Source organism: Phalacrocorax aristotelis, chromosome 10 (genome assembly GCF_949628215.1).
Source record: "Phalacrocorax aristotelis chromosome 10, bGulAri2.1, whole genome shotgun sequence".
NCBI lineage: Eukaryota > Metazoa > Chordata > Aves > Suliformes > Phalacrocoracidae > Phalacrocorax > Phalacrocorax aristotelis.
The window spans coordinates 20571431-20597134 of NC_134285.1; the positions used below are offsets into that span (position 1 = coordinate 20571431).

At 40.6% G+C, this 25704-nt stretch overlaps 1 protein-coding gene across 1 annotated transcript; it reads right to left on the minus strand.

Annotated features, from left to right (window-relative positions):
• Positions 1-147: 147 nt before the first annotated feature.
• LOC142062939 (cytosolic phospholipase A2 epsilon-like) lies at positions 148-24034 on the minus strand. The gene is made up of 21 exons (XM_075106205.1): positions 23885-24034; positions 23069-23152; positions 20328-20400; positions 19374-19510; positions 17976-18107; positions 14996-15036; positions 14507-14549; positions 13691-13754; positions 12937-13103; positions 12697-12789; positions 12298-12332; positions 11068-11203; positions 9424-9560; positions 7587-7809; positions 6783-6897; positions 5638-5775; positions 5078-5185; positions 4419-4610; positions 3725-3891; positions 2683-2863; positions 148-1530 (listed from the first exon to the last, which is right to left on the minus strand). The coding sequence occupies exons 1-21, from the start codon at positions 24032-24034 to the stop codon at positions 1292-1294; spliced, it is 2655 nt and encodes an 884-aa protein (XP_074962306.1). The 3' UTR covers positions 148-1291.
• Between the last annotated feature and the right edge of the window lie 1670 nt (positions 24035-25704).

Below are 25704 nucleotides of genomic sequence, written 5' to 3' on the forward strand. Positions count from 1 at the left end.
GTGGTTAGCAAAGCTCTTGGATGCCTTTGTTCCCTCAATATCTGATTTCTCAGTATCAGAAGCAAGACACAGCTTTTCCCAGATCAGCTCACTAGCTGAGCTGAGTCTGTCGAACTTAATAAAAATAAAAAAAATACTTCAATGATTGCATCTGTAAGAATCTTATTTTTAATAAAATTATCCATGGGTACCTCATATGTGAATGGTAGCTATTACACTATATGTATACTGATATACACAAGAGAAAATAAGATGTAAGAATGACCAGTTAAATATATTTTCTTAAACAAGCGTTTATCTAAGATGAGTATGAAATTCTCATGAACACTCCCATCTGTGTTCTGGATGGCAGCGGGAATAAACCTGTAGCAGCAGCTACACATCAACCATCATAACATTACACAAGTCAAAGGAATTGGTATCACAAACTTTGTTGCCATCACAAACACCTGTGATCTCGCAGCCGATTAATAAATGAAGGCATGGTTATGGCCAAAGGTTCGGCTGCTAGAACCGTTTTTCCAAACCCGTAAGTATAGGATTTGAAATCTTAACTGCTCTCCCCTAGCTTCAAAATCTACTCAATGGCAATAGCTCAGAGAGAAGTTCAGCAAAAATGATGTAGTCAAATGATTCTCATCAGACAGTTGGCAGAAAAATCAGGCTGTTATATGCTGATCACTCTGGGGTAGACCATCAAAAATGTAGACTCAGTGCAGTGATAGCCAAGCAGTTAAATTCACTGAAGATTAGACTTCTGCCTAAGAGATGGGTACTGAGAAAATACAAGACATCATATGCAGCTCCATTACAGCCTTCCTTTTCCTGGTGCAAACATTTTTGGTATCTGGTTTACTCCTTACTGTCACAAGCAGAGATCTGTGAAAAAGGCAAAGCCTTGCTTGATCTTTGCTTTAGGAGCTGCTTTGAAGACCACAACGCACCAAGGTTTCCATCCAAACCTGGCACAGACTTTTATGAGGTTGAAATATCATTCCTGTATGGCTGTATATCCAAAAAAGACCCTATAGCTCTACAACTACCTTTCCATTGCCTGAAACAGTGAAGAGAATTTTTAGAATTTTTAGAAGTAATCATGATTTGCCAGTAACTTCAATGCCAGAACCAGCATTAGTCCTCATACACAGTACTGAATAAGATACATAATTTTCTTTTTTAACAAGCTAACACAGGTGTTCATTCTGCATGGATTCATATTCCCTCAATATTTATTAGTCCATCACCAAAACATTTGTATATCTCCTTCTGATGAGATTCGTCAAAATGTACTTCAAGGAAGTTTATACGACTGAGGTGACGAACGGTTTTTAAATCGCTTCTTTCGTTCCACTGCAGTTCGCAAAGCCTGAAGAATTAGATGTTTATTATTCAGGATGTTGTAGCTGCACAAGTTCACCAACTTGTTGAAATTCCCCTCAGTATATGTAAGCAGACCAGTGCCATAGGGAGCAATACAGTTGGACACATCCACTCTTCCCTGCTCCATCTCTGTGGGACCGCGCTCCACACCTGAAGTAAGAATATAGCAAAGTTCAGCACAGCAGCGTTACTGAGGCAGAAGGCTCCTACCAGGCAATGCAAAACACACAGTGACAGCCACAAGAAACCGAATTCTCTCGGGAAAATGGTTCAAGATTAAATTACTGTATAGATACTACATCTGCTGCACTAGAAGTCCACTACTTTGCTGCTTGACTACAGTCACAGCTGATCCAGAAATGACTGGCAGAACAACTTTTTTATGCAAAAGGCTTTCTTCCTGAAGTGAAAGTTTCCCATCAGAATATTTAACTTCCGCAGATTTGAAATTTTGTATTTTTAAATTTTCCAATGGATGTTGAGATGACAGCTCCTTATGTACCAACTGGTAGGAAATGACACAAGGAAGCTCCTGTATTGGGACTTCTCCCTCTCAGGTGGTTGAGATCTTAAGCACATGCAGCAGGACAAAAGATTATGAACTATGAGGTCTTTTCCAACCAGCTGGTACACAGATTTTTTGTTTAGTTTTTGAGGAAAGTTTCCTGGATCATACTAAATTAGCAGCAAGAAAATTGGAGTCAATGCATGTAAAAGTATTTGTAAACTGAACCTGAATTTGTCAAGTAGTTTTTCTGGTAAAACAAACAAATCACTACTTATTATTTTCTTTAGTTCAGCAGTAGAATCTGGCAACTTTTCAAAAAAAATAGATATCAAAGCAGCTTGTTACCCTGGCAAATCCTTTGCTTCATTAGATGTTTTCAGCACTTTCTATTCTCGATTTTTCATGTAAACAAATTAACGTGATGATTCTAGGTTTGTTAACAAAGTAAACGTTGTATCTCATTACAAGACTGTTAAGTGGCAGCGTTAGCTACCAGTGCATATAACTTAGTAGCTGCCTCCTGTCTTTTATTATCAAAGGAACGCAAACTGTCACAGATACCAGATAAGGGGTTTTGCGTCACGCTACAGCTATTCCTGCTTTTGTTCTTTAAACTCATCAGTTCAATCCCTGATTAGTTGGCCAACACTATATTCAACACAACAGGACGGGGATTACGATAACTGAGCCAACTGAGAAGTTTGGCCGTCTCTTGTTTTACAAGATGAACAAATTCAGTGGATAAACTGGATGTGACAACCTCAAAAAATGATTGATTAATGCTGTTAACTTACCTGGTGCCTTGTATTTTTGGAAGGTATCACACACCAGTGGGAAATAGGCCAAGATTGGTGCCTCTAAGCTGTCCTCAAACACATAGCACTCCTTCAAGTGTTCCCGGTCTTCCTGGCTCAGCTCCGTGTGGGGGAACGGGATCCCATGCTCCAAACAGTACTCTGAGAATAGGTCCAGTGGCTAGTTCATCCAAGAGGAGAGTTGCAACACAAAGAGAGGTTGAAATAAGGTTACCAAGCCCCATAACCGATATTTTGCTGCCCTAGGCAATCTGTGATTGATTTATATTTGCAAATAAGGGTAACTATGCACTGGAACAAGCATACCCTCTTGATTTTAATATATCCTGAGTAGAAGAAATTTGTTTGATTTGCTAACACTGTACATTTTTAAAGCAAGATTACTGTTTTCTGAAATTTATATTAAATTCAGATCACTGTTGTGATTTAGAGGGCACAGTAGCGGATTTAGATCAGGAAATTTTGATTACATGTAATATCTCAGATCACACGTCCTTGTGTGTTTGTGTTCAGTGCATCTAACAATCAATATCTTCACGTCCTCCTACAAATAAATCACATTAATTTCAATCATACGTGACCCTCAACGTTTCTTCAAACACAGCAAAACAAAAACCTGACTGAAAACTTATGCAAACGCTAAGAGTCAGACATAAAAGAAAAACCTAAAATTTTCATTCAAAAATAGCAAAATTATGTATTAGCTAATTAACCTTGTCAAAGTTAGTCAACTAACTATTGAGGAACTTGGTACCATGATGACAAATCTGCACAGGTACACCGAATAGGTAATCTTCTGTGTGTCTGTGTCCATGTGTGTGTGTGTCCCAGAAACCTACTGAAAAGGGCCCCGATTAAGACATTATGGTCATAGTGTTGAATAATATCACTTATATGATCATTTAACTTAATAACAACCAGACCATTTAGTGGAGGACGGAAAAAAAAAAAAAATAAAAGAAATGTGGTAATTCAGCTACTGGAGTCATACAGATAAAGATTCACTACTTAAAAACATCACCAGAGTCTGTGATCCTCCACTGTAATTTAAATGCAAAATGACATCCACTTTCCTCTCTGGCCTCAGAATGGGTGGGCAGCTGGTGTTGATGAAGAAAGCTGTATCTACCAGCTTGAGATAGTCACCCATTTCATTCAGCTGGTTGGGAGAAGAATCCAGCACTGTGTCTGAAAGTCAAAAACTTGTATTATCAATTAATTACTGCAGGAGCAAGTCCATTTTTTTCCAAATTAGCATAACAAGGAAAGAAGGAAGACAGTCCACACATTAATCTTTGACACAAAGCCCACAGTTAAATATTTGTCTTTGACACAATTTTAGCATCTATAGGTCATCTCTGAGACCAGTAAGAGTGAGCAGTTCTGAGACTCAACATCATCCAAAGTGATATATTAAGCTGCTTTTTCCACTGGTGTATATTTTTGTGGTGATTTAGCTTCTGTGGAAGCTTTAAGTCATTCTTTTGCAGCTTTTCCTAGGATGAACAGAATTCAAGCTTGCTGTAGCTTCTCCAAGACAGAAACAAGGCCAGCAGCAAGTTATCTGGGGCTCAGCGAAGCCAATTCCACAGACATATTAATCAAATAAGTTAATCAAAATTTGCCTTTAAGATAAAACTTATCAAACATTTGTCCTCAGCAATATTAGGACTCAAATCACCTTCAAAGATGCATCTAAAGCAATTTACGATTACCTTTCCACATGCAAAACCTCTCATTCTCTAAATACTTATTATGTAGCTGCAAGCCCTTGAGGAAATTATGGTAAGTTGAAACCACTGGCCGTCCAGTCATAATTTCTCGAAGAGTATTGGAAAGGCAACCTTTGGGAATGGATAAGCAAGTTGTCTGTTCATGAGGCTTCTTGGGCAGAGCAGGGTGTTCCTCTGAAGGAAGAATGAGAAGAGGGTATATTTCTGCATTTATTTAGAGTGTTTCTCTGATACTAATAATAACAAAGAAAGATGGGCCAGGCAGCCAAACCTCCAAGGCCCCGTCTGTGACGGAGTGCATGCACCAACATGCAGGCTGTTCTGGACAGAGGTGGGTTTCAGTGTCACCGAATCACCTTGTTGTTCCCTGTCTGGCCTTTCCCTCCCCAAAGAACTCATGGTAACCCTCTCATGACTAACAAAACTCCCCAGGGATGTTGCACAGTGAGCAGCACAATGTTTTTTCCTGTTTCCCAGCACAACTGTTTCTCTCCTGTTTTTCCTTCATTCCCAAAGGCTTGGTGTCCCCTAATGCAGAAACAGGACACAAAACCAAACTCTTTACCAAATGTCAGGTTTCACATTTCAGAGAGGTGTGAAGACAATGCAGATGCAAGTAAAAAGTAAGCCAAATAACTAACCAATGTCATGCTCAGTGTCTCGGGTCCATCTGTGCCAGAATTCCTCTGAATGACCCGAGAGGTAGACAGCATCCATAAAATTCTGGGAAAATATATTACTCCATGTGCCTTGAAAGTTTAAAAAAAAAAAAAGCTATATTTAGAACTACTTCAAATTTTCAGAGCACAGCTATGGCAACCTACTACTCTGATTATGAAATATTATGAGTTTTAGTACAAGTATCAAATGCCATGCCATTCAACATGATGTCTGGCTTTTGACTAGGCCATTTTAGAAGCTGTTTATAAAAGTCAGTCTGTGATTTTAAATAGTTCAAAAGATCAGTGTGTTCTGTTTTGGTCTAACCTAAGTAGTTGAGCAAATTAATTGCATTCATCTCAAGAATTTGCTTCCTCCTCTGAACCTCCTTTCGGCTGGTTCAGCTGAGATTTAAATTGCATCAGATACATTATCTGGTGTACGAGTATTGCTACTTGCAGACCAGCAGTTATTAGATGTCAACTCTGTGGGGCCAACTATGTGGTTATAAAGGTGATGTTTTTCTGAGATAGTAAATCACCTTCCAAGAAGCAGATGCGGGACTCTGGGATCTTCTTCATCAGGTGACCCATGAAGAACTCACTACCAAAATCCTCTGAACAAACAAAGGCCCCATATTTCAGGAAACCCACCTCGTAAGGTGTGAACTCCACCCACTCTGCAGAAAAGGCATCAAGAAGGACTTATTGCAGCCACGTGAACACATGTAAAAATAACAACTTAGAGAACCAAAAGCTGGAAGAACGAGGCCTGTAGCTTCAGCATGTTGGTGACAGACTGTTTCAAATCACGGTGGTTTGAACTAACGGGTGCCCTTCAGTGTATTGTGTGTTAGATTGGTGAATGCAAAAGCTAAACTCATCTCCCCCACTAACACTGTGAAAATCCATTCAGCTTGGGGTTCAGGTCCATTTCTGTACGAGGAAGTAAAAATTGGGGCTGAAAGTCCACCAATTGCTAAGGCCCTGAAGAAGACGTGGCATTTTTAGTTCTTCTGAGTCAGCAATGACACCAGCTACCGCTCATTATTAGACTCTGATAATCACTGCCTTGTGAAGCTAAAAAAACCTGGCCAAAATCCACCCTAACCTTGGCTGAATATACTGGGACTGCAGATTGTGCCTAGAAGCAGATAATCAGGTTCAATTGCCAGACCTTCTGCTTCATTTGGGCCAGAAAACACCATGGAAATAGTTAGTGATCAGCATTACCGATCAAAGCAGAGAGCACTGCCCCTCCTCAGATCCCCCTCTGGCTTCTGGGAGCTGCCTCCTGCTTTCACCACCCTCCACATCTTCCCTTCTCCTCCCTGAGCCTTTCGCAGCTCTCTGACTACTGCTGCCTGGGCAAGAGCCCCCGCAACTGAAAGAGGCTGTGAGGAGTAGGTGGGGACCAGAGAGAGAAAGAACAGCAGTGGCAGCTCTCAAGGTCGCCAGCAAAGGCATCTCCACCCCTCACAGTGCCGTGTCTTTGCACAGGTATCTCCCTACCATAGTATTAGGATGCATGTTTTTCATCCAAGTCAAAACCCAGATGTTAAGACAAGGGTAAAAGAAATTATTTAAAAGATTTATTAGCTTGGACTTAGAGTAAAAGCTTTTGGCATTCACCCAGCATTAAAAGGAAACTCCTTAGATTTATAGAAGTGTATAATATAATCGTTACCTTTAAAATCCAGAGTGCTAAAGTCATCCTTGACATTGAGGGACAGGTATATAGGTAGTGGATTCTGCCCCTGATTTACTGCCAGTTGCTGATCAGAGAGTTTGTGAGTACTTTCCTATTTATAAAGAACAGAAGTCATTGTAAAAGATTAACATGATGCATGGACTTCTAAGCATGATGCATGATGTAAGCATGGTATCTAAGCGTGGACTACCAATGAAACATCTAAAGCAGATTTTGTTCTGTGTACTTCAGTTGTTTGACCACACAAATGAGTTCATGCGTATCATGTGTTATCTGTCATCAACCTTTGTCAAAGCATTATCACTGATGCTTCTAGGAATTTTGGAATGGGGGATAGAGCAAAAATATAAGAAATTTGTCTGCGTAGTCACTAGGATATGACTTGTTTTAAGGAATGATAAAGATATTTAGCTACCTTAGAGATGCTGCAAATAAGTGTCAACCAGGGCACATTTCATTCAATACAGCTTGGTTTGCTGGTATGGCTATATATTGCCGTGCCTGAACTTAGCTCTGTCAGAGCTGCCACCCCTCTGTATGTTACTAGAATGCTTGTTTGATCCAAAATTAGGAAAATCAGTGTATTAACACTTTGACTTTTTACATGCTCTTTAGATGCTTACATTTTAGGCTTCCTGTGTTATTTTTCTTCTAAAAAGCCAAAGCCAAGTCAAAGCCAAAAAGTCAAAGAAGTTTTGAGAGCCCTTCCTATAACTGAATCCAGAACTTTAGACATGAAAAGTTAAAAATCCTCTTGAATAAGGGATGGATATATAATACCTGATGATGCAGCATACAATCAATGAATAGTCCCCATAAATCTGTAAAGGACAGCTTATGCCCCTCTTGCTTTCTTTCACAAAGCTCCTTTTCATAATATTTCATATGATCCAATGAGAAACACTGCAGCTTGCTTTTGATCACATGTTTCCTGATATCACCAATTGGCTCTCTGAGATCCTTTTGTGACCAGCTTGCATCTTCATATAACTTTGCCATGGTCCTGGTGAAAAGAAACATACTGTGGTTTGTCACTGGGTTCATGACAATTTGTGGGCTTTCAGGATACACGAGGATCTCACCCTCCAACTTTCAGCTTTCAGCAGTTCAAAGCTCAGGCAGAATTTAGACTATACAATGGTATTTTTCTGGCAGGGATACATTCAAAATCATCCTAGGTTATTTCTTCTCAGAATCAAGAGAGTAATAAAGAAACACCCATAACTTAACACAAGCTTTTACTAGAATTACTCTCTGATTGTCCAGGTTCAAGCTGCAGCTTCTGCCTGAGGCCAGTTTCCTCAGCTGTTTCAGACACCGTGTGAAACGTTAAGCAGGAGTTTAGCAGCAAACGTTGCCCTGGACAAGTGCGAGAGCTCACCTCCTTGGGCATGCAGCAGGTGGGTCACCTCAGACTCTTGGCATACACAGGGTCAAGCCTGCTTGAGATTTCAGTCCCCAGAGTTCAGGCAGATTCCAGTCATCCCTTCTCATCCCCGTCCCACTTGTTCTAGTTCTGCCTCATGTATCTTTTTAGAGCAGACCTCCACAGGCAAAATGTTTTAAAGCCCTAGACCCCTGCTAGTCATGCAAGACAGTCAACATTGTGTGCATGATTCTCTGTGTTTCTCAGGGCTTTTCAAAAGAAAATTTGAAAAGAAAATTCTCCTTTTTCAAGCCATGTAAGTGTTGAGCCAGACAAATATTACAAGAGGATTTCTGAAGTTTTACATGCAACTAGATAACCCAAGAGATACACAAAGGAAGGGAAACCAATATTTCCCTACTTTTATTTCCTCACTGCACTCAAGCATCCTTGGGGATTGGGTCTGCACCCTTTCAGAGATTCAAGTCCCGAGGATGCCAGCTGCATTGCTTCTCTTGCACATCTGCAGCATCTTCTCTGACCCACGATCAACATCTGATCTGTCTGCAGTGGCAATCAAAAAGTTTACTTCTCCCCCAGGAAGCAATTCCTATTTCTTACATTCCCAAGAAAATGCCAGCTTTTTGTCCTACCAGGCCCTATTCAGTCCCTATTGATAGCCATAAATAACCACTTTTCATTCAAAGTGAAACACCAAGACACCTCTACCCCCCATCTTAACCCAGGAATCTTTTCTGCCAGGTAACTGGGAAATGAGAAATGGAGCTGAGTTGTATAGAATTTTCATCAAAAAAATAACCACGTTTCCCACCCATTCTCTGCACCACACACCAAGTTTATGACAGAAATAAGTCCAGCCCCCAGAACACATAACGTATGGCATGGCAGCAAGGCACCTATCCAAGCCACAGAACAGCTGTGGGCGGGTTTGTCACCTACACTGAACTGCAGGGAGATACAGGTAAACCACCCTGGCCTGTGCTTTTTTCTTTTAGTTTCTCTATACACTTTAGTGCAGTTACAGAAATATAGTAGTTCTCACTCAGTTTGTTCCTTGTAGCTAGAAGAAATAAGGGCTACAGCACTGAGTAGTCCCATGAAATGGGTGAGCACCAAAAGGAAGCCAAGTCCCAGCATCACGCTGAGTAAAATTTGTCAGCAAGGCAATACGCTTCACCAGGTTATCACTATGCTAACACAAACAGCAAGCACAAGACCATATCTCCTTACCATGTTGTGGCAGACAAACCACTGATGTATGAGACACAGTCCAAAACACCTAACTCCTGGAGACCCAGAAGACTGCCTAACATGGCCGTCATGGACCGCACTCCCCCTGCTGTGGTCATGACTGCCACCACTGGCACCTGCTCAACAGACAAAGGTATAAGAGTTGTTCATCACCTGATGAAACAGAAATGATGGGCATGCAGAAAAAGTAACAGCAACACCTTGACTCAGGTAGGTTTGGATTCAATTTACCCTCTTTATGGCAGCATTTGGGTGTGTGAGTTGTATAAGCTTTGGTGGGACTTAGTGTACGCTGAGAGCATCTTCCTGACTGGTGATGCTTTGGTAAGTCAGAAGCTGTAAGCATGGCTCTTGTACGGCATAATCTGTTTTCAGATTTATAAAGAGTCTTTTCTGGATGGTTTTCATTTTCCCTCGTGTCTTTCCCTCAAAACACGTTTTAAAAACCTGAGGTCAGAGGATCAGAGCATAAGCTGCCTGTGTAATTTTTTTCTTCCTCTAGGTTTATATATAACTTTTGCTATTCTTCAGGCAGATTATGTCAAGCTTTATAGATTTATTTTAACATCCTCTGTTACCCAGATTACATCCCCACTCCCTGACAACAATGCTATATGTCATTCGGTCTTACTTTCCTCAGGGATGTGGCAATTCTGTTGCAAAGGGAGGATGGGGCAAAGGGAGGATGGCTATCCTTTCTTTGCCCCATAGGTAGCACTTAAAAACTGAGACGACATATTTATTCAGTTTTAGGAACATATCTTGCCATTACCTTTAATCTTGTCTTCATTGTATTTTACCAACTGTTTGGGGGTTTTGTTTTTTAATTAATATGACTCAAGAACCCTTTATTCTCATTTACTAATAACAAGTCCTATTCTACTTGTTATTTAAGTTCACGAGCACTTTAACTTGGTTGACAAATGCTATCCTGCACACAGCATCAAGGGATGGCTGTGCTGGGAGCTGAGCAGAGCAGTGGAGAAAATCCCACACAGGCGCATTCTCCCAGTTGCAGGAGAGTGTCTCCCTGACTCTTAGCACGCCCCGTAACAGATTACTGTCCTCCTCCCCTCCCTCCCTCCAAGCACCACAGCCCCATAACAGATTACTGTCCTCCAGTAACAGAGCAGCTACGTCTGACTCCAGGGATCCCCAGGAGAGGAGAAAGCAACAGGTAGCACGCTGAAAAACACACGAGCCAGATGCTGCTGTACCAGTGAGCTAAGGGAGAGTCCCAGACTTTACCTGTGAGCTTTGTGCAGCAGCAGAGGAGAGGTGCCAAACTGAGGAGAAATGGACTCAGTCCAAGCAACCAAATTTCACCAAGCTTGGTTACACATATGCTCATCTCAACAAATACATACATTCTTTGGATGCCCCTGAGCGAGAATGGAGGTTGGCAGAGAATGAAGGAGCTATAAATGACCTCCTGGCAGTTCCTCTTTCACTCTCTGTGCCAAAAATTCTTGGATATGGTCTTAAGTGCAAGTGACAATCTGGCCTATACATTTTAGTCTAGAAGATCTGGAAGAGCTATATGGGTAGTCATGCAAGTACATCACATCCAGTCTGTTCAAAGTGGGACAGAAGACTAAGTTCCCAAAATTCTGTCCCACATACCTCATCCTCCTGCAGGTCCTCCTCTAGATGAAGAACATTCTTCAGAGCAGCAGCAACCACCTTCTTCCTTTTACAGATGAAATCCTGCTCCTCTGTGCATAGATCAAACCCCAACCGCAAATCTAAATTCTTGCAACTAGAGCATAAGAACAGAGCAAGACATGTTACCTGTAAGCCATTTCTAGAGCTACTGCTTGAGACATCAAACAAAACCAGCAAGAGTGATAAACCAGTTTCTTTAAACTAAGGCTACTTCCATGCACATGAATGTTCCCCTGTGTGAATGAAAGCAGGTATATTGATAGCACAGGCCTTTCTGGGGAGATTTTAGACCAGAATCATGCCCTGAACTATTTCATACAATCGTGAGCAAGGTAAACGAACGAAGTTCTCTGCTGATGAAAAACAAGGAGCATAACTGAATTCACGCTGTTTCACACTGAGCTCTGAAATTTGGACACCTCTTCACGTTCTCTTAGTATAGATGTATTTCCTGAAGAGCAGAGGGGGCCTAAGCAGTTACTTAAACTTAACACACTCCAGGGAAAATGACCCTAATACCGTGTTAGGCTTATCTTTACTAAGAATTTGTGCTGTAAATATTTGAGTCAGAAGATGTCTCCAAAGTGTATCGCTTCATATCTGTAGCTTATTACGAACATCACATGCATCATTAATGACATAAATTCTATTTTCACAGGGCTACAGTTTCAGGGTTTTTTCAGCCAAAAGGTTATTTTGTCCCTTCTGAGACTCATAATTAATATTCAGTAAAAAACCTCTGATTTATCATCTGCAATTAGTGCTTGCAATGCAGCTGGCTAATCAGTAGGGGGTAATGTTGGCCTTTGGAAAATCACTGCAAGCCAGTCAGTGTGTTAATTACTGTCTGCTTGTTTCATTGAAAAAACACCTGCAGAGGACTGATAAACATGTGACAAATGCGTTACGCACAAACCTGTATATATTACAGGTAAAAGTTACAAGACATTGTGTCTGGTTATACTCCATGACTACCTACCACCTATTCTATGCTGAACTCTTACCAACCAATTCAAAAGCATGTATGATTTTATTAACCTTTCCCCATATTTTAGTCTTTAACTGATTACAATCTTTATTCCTGGTTTTGAAATGAGCTAGTTTAAGCTGTAGCTTCTTTTTGTCTAAAGATGATACTATGAAAGGATAGGAGATGGCCTAAGTGTTCAAAAGAAAGAAAAGATTTACCCATCTTCTTTCACAGACACCTCATAAGATTCACCCTGAGAATCAAGAATGAAAACACCATAAATTTTAAACAGAACTGAAAGTTTGGAAAAGCATGTTTTACAGTATTAGCAATTATTCAGATATATAGTCTAATGATAAATCTTTGGTCTCTTCTCAGGCCTTCTGCACACAATCATCAAAAGAATCCTGCTTTTAACATACTTTTAAAGCAATCAGCAATTCTGAATATGCTACTTTCCCCCTGAATAAGAGTTATATTTCAAGTGTATGCAGAGCTGAGCATACCTATAACTCAGCCAGTATATTTTAACAACAAAATTAATAACTGATCAGGTATCACATAGATATAGTTTACACTTGTTTAAATAATTCCAAATGTTGTTAAAGGTTACTTACTCTCATCATTGTCACTTTCTTTCTCAAGTCCAGAGACTGGAGAGACACAGCCAAGGGACTACTTGCATCCACTTCCCTCCTAGCTGAACCATGCTGAATTAAAGTGGGAAAAAAAAAAAATGTTATCAGGAGAAAATGATTTACAACCCATAGGTACAAATCTACCAGAGAAGGGCTAATTCATCATGTTTCTCCCAAAAGTTACTTTAGCTGTTATCAACACCCACAAGCAAAACATACACCACAGAAAAAATGCTCCTTTGGCAGCGTCATGTTCAGTCTGGGTTGACTGTGCTTGATGTAGTGGAACATGGTGGTTTCACTGCTTCCCCGCCCGCAGCGAGGACCTATGGAAACATCCTGGGTTTCTTCGTAGGATCCTTTCATTGTGAACGTGAAATCTCTCCCTAAGAACGAGAAGCAAACCATGGAAAAATGTTAACTGCATCTAGCCCCAAAAAATAACACTAAAAATGCCCCAAGTAAAGTTTCAGCATTATGGCAGTCAACATTAATTTGGGCCACAATGTTTTTCCTCCCCCATAATCAGTGCGATCAAGGGCCAGACTGAATAAGCGGCGAAAGGCTGGTGCAGCATTGCAATTTCTTCCCTATCAAGCAACACAGAGTATGTGTTAGATCAGTGGACGCCACTAGCAGCGTTCACACCCCCTGAGTCTCCACCATAGTCTTTCCACTCCTGATAGTTGTGTCTCCCATTTTACTTTCCGTTCCCATCAGAGGAATTTCAGTTCCATCACACTGCAGTTATGTTTCTGAGTCTCCCAGCCACCTCCAAAGTTTCCCTTAAGCTACACAGTCACGCCATCTCCAGAGGATTCTCACTATCAGCAAATAGATAATTCAGGAAACACTTCAAAGACCAGGCAGCCCTGACACAGAGACTAAAAGATCAAATATTTATCTAGATCCAGCTGTAGTATCTCCCATAGCACAAAAAGCAGTGACAAACTATTTGAATCAATAGCCTCACTTGTGTAAGGGCTCTTCATTTGTGTTTCATCCACATGTACTTCCAAACAGGAAACTTCACGAGACTGGAAGGGATAAACAAAAAAATCACCAGTCACAGAAACAGTTCCTGATCCTCACTGAGGATCTAGGGGTCCTGTAGGAACACCAGGCTTGGCCATGATGTCCTGTAAACATGAAGAAATTGCAAAGGCTGATTCTCTTGTATAAATCATGCAAGCAATACTGGGGTCAAGGGAGCTAAGATAGCTGGGGATCTATCCCATTACATTTAAATAACATTCAATCCCTAACAGTTAACACAAGATATTTTTCTCCCCATCTAGACAATGCTTTAACTTTTGTCTACGGAAGAGTGAACCGAAGGATACGTAAAACCCTGCAGAACAACTGGACAGATGGGCCTGTACTTTAACACCTTTGAGATGAAGCTGATACTTCCCAAAGAGACTGCTGGAGGAAGCAGCAGCACAGGAGCATCGCACAGTACTTTGGATAGGGTGTGAAAACAGCCTTCAGCTCCAAGGTAGACATTCAGTAATAAACTCTGCAGTGGCACCGGATTCACTCCCTTCCCAAGTTTTCTTGTTTACTGCCATTTCCTCAGTGAGCAGCTCACTGACAGTGGGGCAGAGCACTGGTCTGAGCCTTTCCCAACACAGAATGCACTACAAGCATGTCCAAATTCAGAACTTTACAACCATATCTGTCTCTCATTTGAAAAAGAGTAAAGGCTATGCATAGTCATAGTTCTTCCAACTACACCCTTCAGTCTGCCCTATCATAACAGCATAGCATGAAAAAATAAAACAATTACCACTAGTACGCCATTAGTAATGATGTTCTCAGATACTCCTGGACTGAAAAATAAAAATGAAAACGTTTACTTAAGAGTGGTTACATAAGCAATAATCTTTTAAATCCAAATAGTTCTCTGAGCTCAGTCTTTCTAGCTGACAAGTGCCACCAGCACTTCTATTCTTCACCCCCGTCTTGCGCTCACTGGCAGGTCACAGTCCCATAGCTCCTAGGGACACTTACTCTGTCTTACGTCCCCTGATGTGCACCATCTCTCCTTCGGCTGAATTACAAAATAAACACCCACCCTCAGCTATAAATAGTAAGTGAGTCTGTCACTCAGGAATGGATTTCACCTGATTCAGGAGGGAAAAGCAACCATGGAGAAGATGCCGAGACAGATGCCTGAGTGCAGGTACTTGGACCCACTTCCCCAATGCGGCATTACCACTCTCTAAAATGTGATGTTTTCTGATGACAAATTCTGTAATATTTAGGGTTTACTCACATGTTTTCCAGTAGAAATTCCACTTCTAGTTCTTCCTGATTCTGAAAATAAGATTTATTTTAAGTTTAAAGAAAACAAACTTTTTCCTTTGCTAGATCTCTGATGATTTTGTATAACCCTCCCTTCCAAGGTTTTGCTATTCCCACACCCTCTGTGTCATAATGTAAACAGATGTAGCCTTCTTTTGCCACCCTTTCATTTCATGTCTCTCCACTGCTCTAATGTTTACAAACCAACTGTCCCCCCAAGGGGGAGAGGAGACTAAGTGTCATAGAATAGGGGGTGAAGGTCCCATTATTAGTAGGATGAGACAAGGGTCAATCAATGCCAAGGACGGGAGGTATAACAGATGAATGATGTAGGAGAACGTACTTGAGAATTAATGGACCAAGGTGGTGGGTATGTCTGGGTTAAAAAAAGATAATTTGCAGAGAATAGTACTAAACACAAAAAAGGGTAGGAGAAGAGACCAACTTGGAAAATGGAAATTGGTAAGTGTGAAGGAAAGAAGAAAGAAGAGGGAAGACTGAAGCTGTGAAGCAGAATGAGGGAAAGAGCTCACAAGAGCCAAATCAAGGTCAAAAAGGGCAAAGAGTGTAAGAGCAGGGAAGAGCAACAGAAAAGACTAACACATCAACATAAGAGGTACTGAATAACTACTATTTTACTGCAGCCGTTTGCTGGATCAGTCTGTATGGGACACAGCCAATCCGGGAAATACCACACAAACATATATCAGAGAGATCATCTATGTCACCCACAAGGAGGAAAACACTAATTAGTGGAAAATATAAATCTCTTTCTGACAAGTGATGGAAAAATTTTTCATTCATATTCAGAAGAACTAAGCTTTACTGCCAAATATCCCTCTGTCTGGCAGCACAGCATACTTTAATTTTGTGAAGAGACTGTGAAAACCATGGCAAGTCTGATAATGTAGCTGCCAAGGTAAAATCATCGCTACAGTAAAGGTGAAAAGCATTTTTCTATTTACTAGTTCACATCCATAAATGAGACATCTCAGGTAGCTTCTTTGACAGCAGATTTGTGGCACGTAACCCAGCATCAGGTGGTTCTGCTTGCTAATTTCTCCCAAAGACTCCATTTCAGGAGAATAAGGGTGGTTGCAATAATATGTTACAGAAGGCTGAGGGGTGGATTTTAGAAAGCAGTCACCTTACAGAGATGCAAGACAGGCTTTATCAAGCATCAGATTGTGACCAGTCTGTACTATCCGAACTCACTGCGGGTCTGTTCCAACTTTGCCCAAAGAACAGCAGAAACAATGTTCAGGAGACCCTGGCTCGTAACATCTGCCTAGTTCCCATCCTTTTTATGCTGTTGTACACACACTTACACAGATTATATTTCTATTAAGTCCCATTCACATTTTTGTGGGTGAAAAACCTGAACCAAAGCAACGGAAATACTTGTTAGGCCACACAGTGAGCAAGAGGCACAGCAGGAAGCAACCCTGATGCTCTGACATTACCCACCCAGCCTCCTCAGCCCCCCTTCTGATACACCTTGGTAGATGAAAGAAATCATTATGGGCAGAGGTGGCAGTACTGCCTATTATTAAGGTCGCCCAGCATGTTCCACTACTAAGTCACTTTAAAAAAAAAAAAGTTAACCTTAAGTGTTCTAAAAATCCATGCACAGACCATAATCTGTGATGCCTCATAGGCGCCTGAGTAGGAGTCATGATCCGAATAAGGACGGCTTGACCAAGACGTTCCTGAGACACAGCTCACCTTGTCTTATCTCCCCAATTCCACCTTACTAAGCCAATGGATTAAGGCAACTCTGCACATGCCTCAGAGCAAACTCACACTTGAGACACACCTCAAATGATCTCAGTCACATGAGGCTTTTTTCTAAGGAAGACTGTATCCAGCTGGAGCAGGTATATTGAAATCCTTAGTAAAGACTGGCTTTCTAGAAAAGCAGTTAATAAACACTCTCCAAAGCAACAGTAATATAAAAAACAGGAGTGTTTTCCAGAGAGCCTAACACAATAGTTCAGAAATAAACAGAGCACACACAATTTCTAGGAACTGTAAACTCAAGCCCTTGTCAGAAGTGTGAAAAAGCCCTGAAATCTTGTTACTACGCAGCTTCCAAGCAGAAAAGGTGTAATATTTTGCAAAAGTAATCTGAGCACATATTTTGCTCTCTTAAAAGATGGGTGTGATTTCTCCACCTATCCTTCCAGCAACTTCATCCACCAAACATTTCATAAAAAACTCTTTATCCCCTCTTTAATACAACCAAACACAATATTGAGACATATGCAGCAAAAAAACCTCCTAGATCACACACTGACCTAGAAGATAATAAAATACTTGGGAGATCCTCATTCATCAAGCCCTATCCATTCTGTTCTGGCTCAGTCCCCCTAAAAGAACAAAAGATCAAACACAGACTTGCTGAGAACTTTAAAAAAAATAAAAAGTTGGTTATCAGAAGAAGAAAAAAAACCTGAGAGATTTTAATGAGAATATAGAATCATTTACAAGCATATTGCCTGAAAGCAGAGGACGAAACCCCTGGTGAAGCTGAGAGGAGGTACCCCTAGTGAGCTACTGGCCAAAGGGTCAAGGCAGCTGCCCAGAAAGGGGGCCATATTTGTTCCCATCCCTGCTCTGTCAGTCTCCTACAACAGTGATGAGATCTCTAACCCTCAGCATTTTCATTTTTGACTCTTGCTTTCTGCTTTTTTTCAAAAGAAATATTTTAATATTGAAATATTTTTTTAAAAAATTGCATCTAACTGCAATCACAGCAGAGGGGTGACTGTTTCTGATCCCTCCTAAACCTTCAGCATTTAACTTCACGCTTTAATATGGTCCTTTTAACAACGTCTTTGTGTGTGATAACAACTCTAATATTTAATATAGGTATTAACTTGGGACAAAATTCTGATTAAGAGTACTATTTTATCTATCTACTTAATTTCACTCGTCTTTTCATTTCTCACCTCTGGATTCAACTCAAAACTCAGGTGAACATTTTCTCCAGGTTGGATTTTAGCCACATCAAAGCGAACAGTCAGAAGCTGGTCGTCTGGTGTAAAAGTATCCTCATCACAGACCGTCAACTCCAGGACATTCTGAGGAGAGAGGCAGAGAAGGAAGTAAATGCCGTATTCTGGAACTGCTGAGCCCAAAAGCGATGTCTAGCACGAGTCAGCATGCAGCCCTCACATTATTCAATGCAGACAGACTCCTGTGACAGCGTGGAGCTCAGTTCACAGCCCCTGTGGCTCAGACTGCAAAGTCAGGGACTAACCCTAGAAGCGGTAAATCCTCAGATTTGGCAGTGAATAAGACCTCAGAAGAAAGGCAGCATAAGTGACATGCATTATGGTAACATGCGCTGGACAGGGTGGAGGTTACACATGCTGTTCGTCAGATCTTTTGTGGATTCAAAATCACTATCTTGAGAAATTTTGGCACATCAGCAGAAAATAATAATAGAGGGCAAACCCTTAGCCCTTTACAAATGGAAGTTAAAGCACATTAACAAACTCTTTTTAACAAGATCTAAATTGTAGTGATTCCCCTTGCAGTTCCTCAGGGCTCAGATTACCGATAGCAATGTGAGAAGATGCAGCACTATTAAGCCATAGGAAGCTGACTCCGTGTCTAGACCTTGTATCACTAGCACTCTGACTGCTAATCTATTTCTGCTAGCTCTACAAACATTTTAACAGGTTGGTTTTTTTTTTACAACCGCTTTTAGACAGAAAGAAGCATTCAACTCTATTCCAGATGATCCATAACCCTCTGAGCTTACACTCATTCAAAGCATGGGATAGGCATGGTTCTATTTTAAGTCTGTACGTCAGACATATGGTTTGCTTTCTTATAGCCTATTAGGCTTTTGAAAATATGCCTGTTTAATGGTGGAATGGTTAGTATTAAAAGATATTTTTTAAAAATTTTAGAAAACAGCATTAAGTTATGGCACCTGTTATAATTTATTGTTACTGTACAAAGCAGGTATTACGAGCTCATGGCAAGATACGGTAAAAATACCCTCACAGCTGCATATAAGATAATATAACTAATATTCTAAAGAGTTTATAAAACCTGCCATCCAATTAATGGGGCTCTAGTGCTTAGAAGATGACAGAGACCAGTCAGGGCACCAGAGAATCCACACCAAGGCTTGCACATTTACTTGCTGGTAGGAAACAGCATCTCTCATGCTGCCTCTGACCTTTCTGCATCTTTCCATTACCATCCTACGCCTCAGCATAGCTGAGTTCAAGCCTCTATGTGAGCCTCAAGGCTCTCATAAAGAGTCTGCACACAGCAGGTGAAGATGTCCCCTTCAGAAAGCATCCGCTCACTATCACAGGTGCAGATCCTACCTTTACTTCACTTTGTATCATGAAGTGGAAAGTTTCATTCCAGACAGGATTTCTGCAGTTGGGTACGGTTCTTGTCCGGGCTTCCCGACATGAAGCTGTTGGCAGCCACAGCTTGATGTAGCAATCAGTTTGGCCCACTGTGATAACAAAAAGATGCATGATTAGTACAGCAGTAATTTTTATTGTTTCTTTTGCCAGTCAGGGGAAAAAAAGATTAACCTCTGAGGAGTCCTAAATATTTCACTACAGCCAAAGGAAAACATTCTGGGTTTAGAGTTATTTCACTTTTCCATCTCATTTATGTCAACTCCAAACAAAAGCCAATTTTAAACCACTAATTCTACTTGATAACAAAAGCCAAAATATTCAGTTTCAACAATACTGAAGGATCCTGGCTCTTCTGATATTTTACTTCCATTTTCAAATATTTTCCAGGCTCCAAGCAAACTCACATATGACTTCACCTCCTGAAACTTTGCTTTTTTTAAAAAAAAATGAAAAATTTAGTTTGGGAGATTTTTTGACCTGGTTCTAATTATAATGCACAGGTCACCCCCAGCAATATAGCAATGAAGACACAAACACAGCAGCACCCAACACAAGTACTGATTTTTCCTGTATCTTTCACAAAGGTGTCCCTTTCAGAAGGGAAATGGGCAACCTGTGGACAAAGGAGCACTGAAGAGGTAGGGGAAAGGAAAACATCATGGATCAGCCAGTGAAGGGAAGGAATACTTCTTTCCTGACAAAGAATTTCTGTTCTATTTCATTTCTATTGTTAATTGTTTTCTAAATTGTTTTAACTGAGTCTAAACAAAAATGAAAACATATAACTTCTTCAGCCAAAAAAACGGAGGCATTACTGTAATCCAAGCAACAGGCATACAAGAGCATTAAATTCAGGTGACAGTGATTTTCTTGCTAACCTATAAACATGCCATTGGTGATACTTACACAGATCTGCTTTGCGTAGATTTCTCATGCTTATAATTTTTATAGTAAGCCAGCGCAGCTGAGACACTTCTGGCTGCAGAACAATGAGAGAAGTACCTTAATTATTAGCAAATAACTCAGACATAACTAACACAGCCTATCCTATAGAATAGCAAAGGCCATTCTCTAATTAACACAGTGAATATGTTTTTATTTTAATTATTTAAGATAATTTATGATAAGAAATTCTTTCTTGAGACCCGACATCATATAATGTGAGATTCCAACTAGGTTTACTAACGAGCTGTGTTTAAGTTCTCTAAGGATTTAGGTTTTGGAGGGTAAGTCTTAATGCAGGGAGTAGTAAGAAATATCAGAAGATAATTTTCACCAAAAAAAGTCATTACATAATTTCCCCTGTAAAATCCAGCTACCTTCACACTGCAGGGTTTGCTCCTCAAATTGCAGGCTGAGTGCAACAGATTACAGCACAGCGCTTCCCGGTGTGCCAGCGTGGGGACCAAGGGATGCCCTCCTCCCTCCGGCAGGGACTGCTGCCCGTCTGCCACATAACATTACTGCAGAACAGGACACACACCCTCCATTTTATAATGCCCCAGTCAAGATATCGCTGCTACTGGCCAACCTGGCTGTCGGATACATAACACCGTAACATCCTTCACCATACCAAAATATCTGACCCTTAAAAGGGAATAAATTACTACAAGAGGGAGAGAACAGTTCTAGAAGTGAACAGTCAAGTATTGGACTCCAGAGCTCTTCAGTTAGACCAGCAGGAGGAAAGCTGAAATCAGAGGCCTGGGGTAGCATTCTTCCATTGCACACGTAGGTCCAGCTCCCTATAAAGCAGCTCTAGCATTTCAGTGCAAATTTGACATGACATAATGCAGAAGCAGCTGTATTTTAATTTTCTTTTTTGCTTTGCTTTATGTGACACTGAGAAAAGATAACCTGTCATCCATAGACAGGGTCTACATTAATCAAAATGAAACCACGTTACCACAACGTGCAGAACTGGGGTATGTACATAAACCAGGAGCTGGAGGAAAACCAGAACTGAAGAAAGCATGAATCACAAAATCTCTAAACAATGTAAGAAAACGGAAAGTTGCAAATGCAAACCAAATCACAGATTTGATAGGATGAGAGTAAAATTGCCAGTGTGTTAGATTATACGATTAAACACAAAGTTAAAATTGCATGTGAATGCACATACACACACACACCCCCAAAAAAAAAAAGAAAGGCCAGAAATAGGTGATTCAGGATGCCCTGGCTTATTCAGAACAAAATATTCTTAAAATATGTTCACATGGAAAAACACTAGGCTGACCTGATTGATTTACCAAGGAGAAGCACTGAGGTATAGAGGTTTATTGACATCCCACAGTGTAGGGCTCTACAGGGGAATAGCTTGAAGGCTCCACAACCCTCTCCGTTTTTTGTTCTCTCCCTCCACCCCCCATCACAGCTACATACAACCCTGTGCTCGGTTACAGGAAAAAGACGACATTCTTGAAGAACAGTAAAATACTGCAAAAAGAAGTAGTAGCTCCATTAATTAAATTGAAAGGAGCAATTAAATCTTCAAAGCATCACGATTTCTGAGAAACTGTCTCTCTTATGACCTCCTTGTGTACCTCGTGTTTTGATACGCCAGTGTCCTGACAGGAGCAGATTAACCATCTAAAAAAGGAGTAAGTCGCCAGGCTTTATGCTATTTACAGCCCACTGGAAAAATTCCTAACCCAATAGTTGTGTCTCAGAAAGTACCATTTGAACAAAACCAGCAGGTTCGGAAGAAACACATCAACCTCAGCAGAATTTTTGGCAGCAATGTTTCTCGAGATAGAATGACAGGAGTAGATGATCTGAATTGCTGAAAGCTCAACTTTTCATCTCAAATACAGAGGGTTAATTTTTCATTCTCAGCTTTAGTACCATCCGTATCCAGTAGTTTGGAGAAAACTTATTCATGAGATGACTGAAGTACTACGAAAAATACACAGGCACAAAACCAATTATGATTCCATAGTGCTAGCAGGTAGTGAGTTCGTTGCTCTCTCAGATCTAGCAAAGAGTTAACCTCATACTTCTGCATTGAATACAGCCAAGGACCAGATTCGGAAAACTCAGGAGGGGAAAAGAAAACATCATAAATTTTTTTATTTTTAGTTAACATTTAATATCATTTCAACTAGCCACTACTCAGAAGAGGAAAAAAATCATTACATATCCAGTATGCACCATATTCAGTGCCTTCCAACACCTTTTACCAGTTCAGTTTCATCAAAATTAGCGTTCAGAATTGTTTCAAGTAGCAGACCCTGAATACTCCATTTTATCTGCTTATCTCTCTCCACAAAGCAAAGGAATAACAATTTGAAGACTGAGCCTTGGATGTTATGAGGTATGACTACCATCACACAGTGATGTCACAGCCAAATCAAGACTCAGATCCAGCTCTCCCAGTTCCTTGCCCAGCATCTAAACCACAAGTTCATCATCTTCCTCACCTTCCCAACCCCTAAGTCACAGTAAATGTTTTCTGCTCTAGAGAGCACTCTCACAGAAGAAACAAATATTCCCTTAACTAACCGTTAAAAAATATCACCTCTCATAATAATAGTTAAGCTTAGGGAGAGATGGGAAAGGCTGATGGAAGACTGCAGGTAGCACGGCCATTCTTCATACCCTGCAGCCCTCTCCCTGCAACCCAGGAGCTGCCCTCTATTCAGTACCTCATCTTCAGCGCTGTGTGGTCTTTCATGATTCCTCCTCCTGATTCCAATCTTCCTGTGTGGATTTGCTCGGATGAACCGATCCTGGGGACAAGGAGCCAAGAGAGGAACCATTGATGAAACCCAGCAGTCAAAAATTCCCAGTTTTCAGTTTCTATTCATATTTGCCATGGCAATAGCCCTACCATTTCTCCTCCTCACGATGGGATACATCTATATCTCACCAAGACTATCTATCTTACAAATAAATCTGCCCACCTGCAGACCCATTTGACATTTAAAGATCAGAATTCCCCAGGAATTTGCTTTTGACGAATCTCAACCAAGATAGCCAAACAGATCCTCCGGCCCAACCGCTGATTTTCTCTTACCAAAGGCGAGTAGGCTGATGATCCCATTAGTAAATCTGTTTCATAAAAGGCAACACTACGATGGTCCAGTCTATATGTCTCACAGCTGGCAGGTGCTCCTGGACCATGCTATTTTCTAACTAACTGAGGCAGGGAAGAAGAGCCATATAGATTGACTCATAGCTCCACCTCCTACTGATTTCAAAAACAAAATTATGCACTTGTTCTGTGCCACATGATTTTTTTTTTTAACACTACAGAGATTTAGGGGAAAGAAGGAGATGGGTGGAACATTTTATCATAGGCTAATCCCAAAATAAAAGTTATCCATCATCATAAGTTTTGAATAGCCACACACAGAGGGATATCCTAGGGCAGTTGCAACCCTCACAAACCAGAGAAGACCTAACAGCACATTGCAACTCCTTATATCTACTGTTACTTTCTCTAGTCCTGAAATCCATACCTGCACTTTGGCAGCACCAAGTGGAGCGATCAGAACATCCAAACAGCAGCATTCCAGCTCCCACCAGCTCCTCCAGCCAGATGCACAACTGCAATGGTTCTCACCAAGTTCACTACAAGTTACAGCCACCACATGAAGGCTGGCTCTCATGGGCAATGGCAAATAGTTAAAAGAAAACAGCCTGTACATTTTCTTCTCACTTCTTTCTGTTACATAAGGGATGTTACAGGGTAAGCAGAGCCAGCAGGAACTTTCATTACTAAAATGTTTTTGTTTTAGTTTTTGTTAAAGTACTGCTTTCAATTAAATTATGTTAGAAACCCATATAAAGCTTTAATACAAATAACTATGTATGATTTTTTTCTTCCAAAATATTTAAACATTCGTGTTCAAATTGTCAAGTCAGATTTCTTTTTCATTTTAGGATAATTTCACATTATTTTTCTGTAATAGCACTCAATACATAATAACAAAAGCACCTAGTACCATTACTAAAATATGACAGAAGCCAGCTATTGCATTAAACGTTTTTAAAATCACTAAAACCAGCTGTTATTCAATAGTGAGAAATTGCAGTTGGAATAAGTTGGGGTTTTTTAAACTCTTTATTTTTTAGAATTCCTAAGTTTCTAAATCAGACAGAAAACCTCTTTCTGAAGCAATAGGACTTCTTATGAAAAAAAATACAAATCTGAATTTCAACCATTTCTAATTAAAGTATCTGACTATCCCAACTGTCCTGCAGAGGAAAGCTGCCTCAGATAAAGTTTCAAATGATCATTATAATTGGTCTGGTCTTTCACAGACTTAGGGGTTGAATACATACAAGTTCCTGCTTTAGGTTATACAATCATTTATGAAAAAAAGTGTGATGAGCTCCCAGCTACAGGTTTTTTGTTGGGTTGGCTGTTTTGTGAGACAGTCTTATTACAATAGAGATCTATATCAGTTTGATTATATGATAATGCTTTTGAAGTAACGCTCCCTGATATGAAACAAGATATTCAGCTCATACTGTTACAAGCAGCGGAACACGACAGCTGTCGCATCGCTTAGATCAGGCTCTGTAGTCACTTTATGGCTCAGTTTGACAACAGTGGATTCTCTCCAGCTTTTCAAGAATAAAAGTTACCCATCCAGTTAGACAATATGCCACAATCTCCACATTTGGGCTTTTCGTGGATTTCATAAATTAAATTAAGCAATATTAACTACTCAAGAAGCTATGTTGCGATCCTATACGTCCTTGATCCGCATACCGTGAGAAAGAAGAAACCCAGCAGAAGAAAGCTGCAGGCCAGAAGACAAGACAGTGTTTCACCAATACCACTGTAACAACAGAAGCCTTCAGCAGTACTAGCTGCATGGCGATACGAGGTCTGGAGTCACACAGACACTTAAACTGGGCTACATAACTTGCAGCACAGGTGCCTGGGGTGGCAGAAGAGCTGACCCACTTGCAGCAGCACCAGCACAGCCTTGCAGCCTCTTGAGAGGCAGCCACAAGAGCTGGAGACTCCCATTTGCCACCCAGATCCCTGACCAGTTTTGACACAGACTCAGAATCACTCTTCTCACAAAAATTTGAGACTGACGATCAGTGATATCTCCAAATTCTCACAAGGTTTCTACAGCTATTTAACATAAGGCAAAGGGGGAAAAGCCCTCAGAGTCTGGCTCACAAGCCTTGCAAGACTGCTGACTTGTGATAGAAAGGTGCTGTGATAAAGGACGCGAGAGACCTCTTGATCTGAACTTTGGTACACCAGTGCAGCCACAGTGTCCAACTTTAGTATTTTTAGAAATAATTATTTTGTTTT

Coding starts and splice junctions, on each gene's coding strand:
- LOC142062939 (XM_075106205.1), bottom strand. CDS start 24,034: ATGAGAGCCAGCCTTCATGTGGTGGCTGTAACTTGTAGTGAACTTGGT. Junction 19,511..20,327: donor TCTACGCAAAGCAGATCTGT/GTAAGTATCACC, acceptor TTGTTATCACAG/TGGGCCAAACTGATTGCTAC. Junction 9,561..11,067: donor AGGACCTGCAGGAGGATGAG/GTATGTGGGACA, acceptor TCTGTTGAGCAG/GTGCCAGTGGTGGCAGTCAT.